Here is an 8,558-nt window from a genome sequence, read left to right as displayed (position 1 = left end):
TTGCATAAGACTGTCAGCGATCTCTCATTAGATCACCATTAGTTTCCACTCACCAACTGTATGTTCTCTGAACTATATTTCTGGTGGGAAAATAGTGGATCCCTATGAAATGAACTTGTTTAGAATGTTCTATATAGAAACCAGAGAAAAGCCTTGGGGGCTAAGGAGACAGATCACCAATTCCACAGTGAGCATTCCCAGGTGTAACAGTGCGTTTCTCTTCGTGGCCACTAGATGGCACTTCTTGTACAGCATTATAAAACACATGACTAATGTGCACTATGCTTCAGAGGCCAACACAGGATCTTAAGAAGAAACCCAGCCTTGGGAATGTCTGTAAGTCTTGCTGTTTCCCATGGTGGTTCAGCTGTGTGGGTCTTTTGTCTTTGAGGGAAGTCACTAAATACCTCACATCTGTCATCCAAAGAGAATGCAATTTATTGAGTAAATGAAAGGGAACAGAATTTAAATTGTATCCCATTTCTATAACCAACACTTAGCAGAGCTTGTGGGAAAATCACGGCACATACACTTACCGCATCCTGGAAGCTGAAGAGGACCACCTGTACCTGGCTGATACCGTGGCTGTCGAAGTCCAGCTCCAGCTTGAGCTTGGATAGTGTAGTGGCTATAATTTTTCGGTCAGTGGACCTCACAAACTCTCTGAGGCTCGAGATGAGGGTTGTGATGTGTTCCCACTTTAGTTTAGGCTCTTCAGCACCCTGAAAATAAAAACCCCACAGGGCCTCAGTCACTTTGTACTCCACTCGAGATCCCCATTCTCAGAGTCTTTTCTCAGAAGACCTGAGCTCCAAGAGTCCTCTTGCTAATGACAAAGAGCAAGTTTTGAATTCTGTGGCTCCTCTCAGTAGCCATCACTGTTGCCAGAAGTAACCAGCCTTCAGAGAGACAGCCTTACACCCACGTTGGTCGGTAGCCAGGACACATTTGGGCTGTGCCCAATAGGTTGAGGAGATGAGAATCCTGCTCCAGGAATTTTAATTAGACACTAAGGTGAGAGAGGGGCACCGAGTCATAGAATCTTAATCTCAGAGTTGGCCTGCAGAACGGTCACAACCCAGGATCAGGGGTGTACCCAAGGACACAAGAGTAGATGCAGGGGAGTTGAGAATGCCAATGGGTAGAGAAAGAGAAGGAGATAGATCAGAGATCAACAGCATAAGACCAGCAGCAGCCAAGCCAGAGCAAAGATGGAAGGGACCATGGAACTTCCTGTCTTCCAGACTCACACACCAAGGTCCTCTGGGCCAGGCTCAGCCGGGTGCCAGTGGGCTACCTCTCTCCTGGTTGTGTGTATCTATCAAAAGGTGTGCCTGGCCCTTCCACTGTCTTTAAAGTCAACTCCTTGTCATAAAAGGGGCCAGGTTAGACACCACCATTGGAACCCTGCCTTAACAACAACTGGGTAATCAGTTATAAAAATGAACCAAGGAAACTTTCACATATTTAAATAGACCTCTCTTTCAAAATGATTTTTATTTTATTTAAATGTGAACAAGACACACTGAGCCTGGAAAGGAAACCTTATTTAAGATGCTGTTTATCCTCAATAAACTTCAAAAATTTTTATTAAGCTAATTTCTGGTTCATATTGTGTTTTCTAACTATTATTAAGTTTCTCCACCAGACCAATAAAATTCCCATCATTAGAATTCCATGAAAAATATCAAAAAGCACCCTCACCCTCTCTACATATATTCTCCATTTGGGGACTTGGTCCCATGCTTAAGTTCTCATGAGAAAAGTCTTAATTGAAAGGCCTAAAGGCTGTCATTAAAGAAACATTTTAAAATTACACTGAGAACAATTACATGCTTTGGTTTTTTTCTCACCACAAACTAAATGACAGCCAGAGGGAAGATTCACAGACAACTTCATAACACCAGGAAAATATCAGGAGAGCAAACATTTATTTTTGACATCAGGTTTGTCTTCAAATCAGCAGCAGCAGCAGCAACAACAAAACCAACATGCTGCCTTTGGCTTTTGGATGCGTGTGTTGTCCTACCAAGAACGGTCTTCTACCCTGGGGAATGCTTCTGTCCAGGCTACCTCATCTGCTTACTCATCACTGTCTCTGTCCTAATTCCTGTCCTTCTGTGTTAGCTCATTACAGGGCTTTCCTTTCAGATCGAGCATGTTCTGCAGGGTAAATGTGCCTCAGAACAATGGCAGCATTTGACAATGAGCCTTTCTCACAAAGTCAGCATTCATAGGTTTTCTGCAAAAGCCCTCTCTAGTCTTGTGTGCACAGGTGTGTGTATGTGTGTGTGTGTGTGTGTGTGTTATGCAGATAAGCACACACGTGAAGGCCACAAGCAGATATTGGGCTATCTTCCTCTACCACTCTCTGCTGTATTATATTACATCAATACAAAGGTCTCTCAATGAACTTAAAGCTTGCAAACTCCAAGGATCTTCCATCTCTGCTTGGGCTGGGGTTACAGGCATGCCCTGGCATGCCCTGACATGCCCAGCTTTTTATATGAGTGCTGGAGGTTTGGATTTGAACTCTGCTCTCATCTACCGTTGAACCTTCTCCCTATTTAATCCTTAAACTGTTAGTGATTTGTGAAAGGTGATACAGTTTTAAAAAGTGTCTGGGCCAGGGAGATGGCTCAGTGGGTAAGAACATTGTCTTGAAAGCATGAGGACCCAAGCTCAAATCCCTAATGCACACATAAAGGGGGGGGGTGTGTTGTCTTCACTTGCCTACAATGCCAGCATCATGAGGCAGGGACTGGTGAATCCTGAGAGCTCACTGACCAATCAGCCTGGCTAAAAGAGCAAGCTGCTGGGCCAGTGAGAGAAGCTGTCTTAAGGTTAATAAGCCAGAGAGTGACACAGGGAGACGAATATCAACCTGCTCTGACCTCCACATGTGCATGTACCTGCACGCTCCTGTGCATGAAGCACACACATAGCTCCATCCCATAACACACTTCAAAATACACAACACACATACACACATACAAGATACACACACCCCAAGATAAAAAAAAAAGCTTTCCATGGGTTAATATACTAAGGACCTGACCAGTAATCAATCCCCTTTGGGTTTGTTCTGTAGTGTAGAATAAAATGTAAATATTTCTCTAGAAAGGTTTAAAAACATTAAGAAAATAATGTCTACATAGAAGGGATTGTGATCAAGGTGCATGATGTGAAACCCTCAGAGAATCAATACAAATGTTATGTGAGGGGGTGAGAAAATTATTTCTCTCTGGTTGTAGAATAAAAAAAGAAACTAGGTAACTATTATTAGGTTAGTTGATGGTAACAAATTCACATTTTTACAGAGTTTTTTATTTTGACCTAAATTTCCCATGACTCCGTGACTCCTGTCAGCAATGGCATGAGGCTTTGTCTAACAGGTGAAGCAGCTCAGGCTTGGAGGAGATCAGTAACTTACCCAGATGGCACAGCCTTGAAATAATGGAGCCAAGACTCTGACCAAGGCAAGTCCAAACTTAATCCAAGCTCCTAACTATGTATCCCCCTTGCCACAAACTAGAACATCAGCCATAAACTGGAGTCAAGACCTGTTCTGCCACCAAGTCACCATGAGGTGCGACAGATGGATGTCCCTCTAAGGAATTCATAGTGTCCTGAACAATGCAGCCCACCACTGTCATCTGACCATCTGGGTGTGATTCTGGCTGGCAGTTTCTGGTACTGCAGGAGCTTCTTGGTGTCCAAGACCTTCTCTCTAAGGCTGACTTGGATTTGGGTCCTTCATCTTTTCTCTCTTAGGAAACATTCCACCGGGCAGTGGTGGCACACGCCTTTAATCCCAGCACCTGGGAGGCAGAGGCAGGCAGATTTCTGAGTTCGAGGCCAGCCTGGTCTACAGAGTGAGTTCCAGGACAGCCAAGGCTACACAGAGAAACCCTGTCTTGAAAAAACAAACAACCAAACAAAACAAAACAAAAAAAGGAAACATTCTAGTGAGCTTTATTTAAAAATGAAGACAATCCACTGAAAATAATTTAGAAAAAAAAAATCCTCAAATTTTAGGTATTTCATAATAAACCACTGCCCAGTGGTAGAACACGTGCTTGAGATATTCCAAGCCCAGGTTTAATTCCGGTAAGTGTGTTCAGTCAATCAATCAGCCAGTTAACCAGAATGACTGTTCTGGAAAACGGAGCTACAGTGAGGACCCAGGCAGTAGAGCCACAGACCATCAGGAGTCAAAGAAACAAAACAAAACAAACCAGACCACACCTTCTGTCCTGGAAAACTGTACCTTTGTGGAATGTGGATAAGTTAGAGAATTCCTGACCTAAAAGTAAACACCTTAAAGTCAAGGCCATCATGGAAGCCTTCACCCCAGCATGGATAGTAATGGGTAGTAGTGACCTTTCCACCCTTTGCCGTGTCAGGGAGCCAGGACAGTGTGGAGGTTAAGACTACACACCCTGGAGCCAGACTGTCTGCGGCAATCCGAACTCCATCTTTCAAGGGTGCATGACTTCGGAAGCTACATAAACCCTCTATGCATTGCTTTCTTTATCTGGAAAAGATCTGCTAATAGTAGTACAGTTCTGGCATCCTGAGGATTGAAGGAGTACACACATAGATAATGGCCCGAGGGACTACGTGCTGTGGTTACAATGTATCTAACAGCTAACAGTAGTTCTTCTTCTCCTTCTCCTCCTCCTCCTCCTTCTCCTTCTTCTCCTCCTCTTCCTTCTCTCCTCCTCTTCCTTCTTCTCCACCTTCTTATCCTTCTCCTGCTCCTCTGCTCCTCCTAGTCCTCCTCCTCCTCCTCTTCTTCTGCTACAATGTCAACTTTGGTGAGATACAGAGTTCTGTTTTATTCACTGTTGTAACCCCTGCATGCGGAACAGACCTGGTGTGATGGTTTGTATATGCTCAGCCCAGGAAGTGGTACTATTAGAAGGTGTGGCCCTGTTGGAGGAGGTGTGGTCTTGTTGGAGTAGGTGTGTCACTGTGAGTATGGGGTATAAAAGCCTCATCCTGCCAGGAAGTAGTTTCCTCACAGCAGCCTTTAGATGAAGACACAGAACTCTCAGCTTCGCCTGTACCATGACTGCTGTCATGCTTCCTCCTTGAAGATAATAGACTGAAACTCTGAACCTGTAAGCCAGCCTCTACTAAAGGTTGGCCTTTATAAGACTTGCATTGGTCATGGTGTCTGTTCACAGCAGTAAAGCCCTAACTAAGACACTTGGCATTCAGCAGATGTACAGTGTTTGAATGACTGCATGAACTGCAAGTCATGCATCTGCTCCCTCCATCCAACCTTGGTTCCTCATATCTCAATCTGTCCTATTTTCAGTTTCACACAGGAACACCTACCCTCCCTGACAACTACCCTATCCCCTTACCTAGAGACCTGCCCGTCTTCTCAGGCCATAACACCTATTTCCTAGGTCTCACGGTCACTGTGGTCCCTGTCTGAGACAGCTTTCTATTACGCCCACAGTTGGTCTCCTTCAGATAGTACTGATGGCATTCTCCCTGCAGCCAGAGCCTTTACTGGCACACGCATTACTTTTCTTATGAGATCCAAAAGGTGGGTATTAGGGAATTCTTATGGTGACGGAATGTTCAGGCTCAGGGAACAGCACAGAAGCCTAGAGTGGCTGACAAGATACAGCTGGAGCTGGACAGTAAGAGCCACGAAAGAGAACTTGGCTCCCCGTCTGTCCTGATAGAAGACGAGGTCAGCCTAACTGTTGGACTGAGATATTAACACCCTATTCCACACATCTACTCTCTTTGCAGCCATTTTCCCAGGACCAAGAGAGGAACAAAGCTGTGTGCGGTCCACACTGCCACAGCCACCAAAGTTGTGTGCGGTCCACACTGCCACAACTACCAGCAGTTCACAGTGATTACAGATGCTGGTGCTCACAGTGTTCGCAGGACTAATAGAGGATGAAAGATACCACACTGAGGATTTGCTGTGTCTATGGGAAGAAAGCACGCATCTGCAAGAGGTCCGAGCTGGGGCCTTTCTGCTGGAGCGGAGGGAATCCTATTATGTCAGGTGCGAACAAGGATGGAGTCTAATAAATCTTCATAAGATGTGCAAGAGACACTGGGGTGCTCATGCACATCGAGCAGGGTACCTTGGTACACTGGGGGAAGCTGGTCATCCATCCCCAGAAGATAATAAATATGCTGGCCTTGCACTGTAGCCTCCAGAACGTCAAGAAAACAGATTTCTGCTGGTTTGTGACGTTTTGTCCTCGCAAGCTAATGTACCAGGGGTTTGGTTTGGTTGTTCTTTGCACAGGAATTTTAACATACTACACAGCTGCTCACAGCTGCCCCCCACTTCCTGTGTGAATTTGGTGACCTCATAAGTTAGGGTTCCACCTGCTAATGTTGCCAGTGATCAGAGGTATACCTGATGGGCAGACTTGAGCTAATGTCGAAACAGCAACTCATCCCTGGGATTGAGCAGCAGAATTGTGTGGGCTGCTGCGTGGGCCATCCGAGTACTGTATGGACACTAAGTCACACACACTAACTTGTTAATAAAACAGCACATCTACTATTGCTACTGTGGTCTATTAGAGCCAAGATTTTACTATTTCAAGGGGGACTGTAAACACCTTAATTCCATCAGCTCTTCTCTTAAAAATGCAAGATAGGAAGGTAGGGAGGTGTGAAGGAGGAAGAAGAGTGGAAGAGGGGAGCACAGAGAAAAGGATGAAGGACAGATGGAGGGATGGACAGAGGAAGGAAGGGAGAAGGAGGGTGTGGGAATGGAGACCAACCAACAAGAATAAGAGTGAACTACATTGCTTTCGACGTACAACTTGTATTCACAAACATAGTTTCACACTTGAGGTTTTTTTGTTTGTTTACCCATGGGAGGGCTTTTATTATTATTGTTGTTGTTGTTATTATTATTTTGCAAAATAAGGTCTCCCTAGAACTCACCATCCCCCTGCCTCAGCCTCGCAGGGGCTAAGACATGCAGCATGTAAGGTTGTCTCATCACTCGGAGTATTACAGCCTCCTCACACTTCCAGATCTCCTGGGCAACTCCAGGTTGTATGCACACAGGTAAAAATCTGTAGCATTAGGCCCAGATATGGTGGGATGTCCCTGTAGCCCCATCTAATCAGGAGGTAGAGTATAAGGATGGCTTGGGCCTAGCCGGGGCAGCACAACGGATCTGAAGGAAGGGCAAGCCAGCCTAAATATAGCTATCTCCTGAGAAGCTCTGACAGTACCTGACTAACACAGATGTAGAGGCTCACGGCCATCCACTGAACTGAGTACAGGGTCCCCAATGAAGGAGCTAGAGAAAGGACCCAAGGAGCTGAAGGGTTTGCAGCCCCTTAGGACGAACAACAATATGAACTAACTAGTACCCTCAGAGCTCCCAGGGTCTCAACCACCAACCAAAGAGTACACATGGTGAGACTAATGGCTCCAGCAGCATGTGTATAGCAGAGGATGGCTTAGTCGGTCATCAATGGGAGGAGAAGCCCTTGGCCCTGTTAAGGTTCTATGCCCCAGTGTAGGGGAATGCCAGGGCCAGTAAGCAGGAGAGGATGGGGTGGCGAGCAGGAAGAGAGGGGAGGGAACAGGGGTTTGTTCTTGTTCTTGTTTTTTTGCTTTTTTGGAGGGGAAACTGGGAAAGGAGATATCATATGACATGTAAATAAAGAAAATACCTATAAAAAATAGAAATTAAACTAGCTGGGTGATGGTGATGGTGGCAGTGGTGGCACTAGGGAGACAGAGGCAGGCCAATCACTGAGTTCAAGGCCAGCCTGGTCTACAGAGAGAGTTCCAGGACAGTTGGGGCTACATAGAGAAACCCTGTTTTGAAAACAAACAAACAAACACCAAAAAGATTAAATAAAATTTACAAAAAAAACCCAAAACAAAACAACAACAAAATCTATGTAAATCTTCAGTAAGGGAAGTACCCAGGAAGCTTTACCTGGGCCAGAGATTCCATTAGGTTCCTTACAACCTTGTCCTGGTCTTCAGTCAGGATCCTGTGAAGGGTAGCTCGCCTCTCACTATCCTTTCTCAGCAGAAAAAAGCCTGAGTCTTTCTCTTCAGGGGATGGGGGCGCACTGTGATCTTCAAAATTTTCATCCGGAATGCTGTAATAATGGGCACAACATAAGTCAGGGTCTCCTCACAGAGTGACAGTCCACAGGGTATGTCTTTTGGCACAAACGAGTCAGCTCTTTACCCTAGGAACAATGTCCGCATCCCTTTCCCATCTTTTTCTCCGCAGGACTTCGCTCTGGTTTTGAAGGAGAAGGGGTCGGCCTTCAGCTCTGTATCAGGAGAAACAGAGCCATACTCGCTACTGCTGCTGGTGTCCTCTACCAGGACAGGGACCGGCAGGGAGATGCTTCTAAGATACTCTGTAAGGGGAAGGGAGAGGGAGGGAGAGAGAGGGAGAGAGAAACAGAGAGAGACAGAGAGAGAAGAGAGGGAGAGAGGGAGAGGGAGGGAGGGAGAGAGAGGGAGACACAGAGACAGAGGGGGGAGGGAGGGAGAGAGAGACAGAGAGAGGGAGAGAGAGA

The 8,558-nt window shown here is 45.8% G+C and overlaps 1 protein-coding gene across 1 annotated transcript in view; it reads right to left on the bottom strand.

Annotated features, from left to right (window-relative positions):
• Positions 1-8,558, bottom strand: part of Map3k5 (mitogen-activated protein kinase kinase kinase 5) — a 199,500-nt gene that overhangs the window by 16,696 nt on the left and 174,246 nt on the right. The window contains exons 22-24 of the mRNA XM_031380745.1: positions 8,219-8,396; positions 7,958-8,126; positions 537-722 (exon numbers count right to left, since the gene is read on the bottom strand). Coding sequence (XP_031236605.1) covers positions 537-722; positions 7,958-8,126; positions 8,219-8,396 — 533 coding nt within the window. The remainder of the gene's footprint in view (positions 1-536; positions 723-7,957; positions 8,127-8,218; positions 8,397-8,558) is intronic.

The sequence above is a fragment of the Mastomys coucha genome, unplaced genomic scaffold (genome assembly GCF_008632895.1).
Source record: "Mastomys coucha isolate ucsf_1 unplaced genomic scaffold, UCSF_Mcou_1 pScaffold2, whole genome shotgun sequence".
Taxonomy (NCBI): Eukaryota; Metazoa; Chordata; class Mammalia; order Rodentia; family Muridae; genus Mastomys; species Mastomys coucha.
The sequence above is the reverse complement of the archived record's forward strand: the minus strand, read 5'-3'. Positions and strand labels throughout refer to the sequence as shown.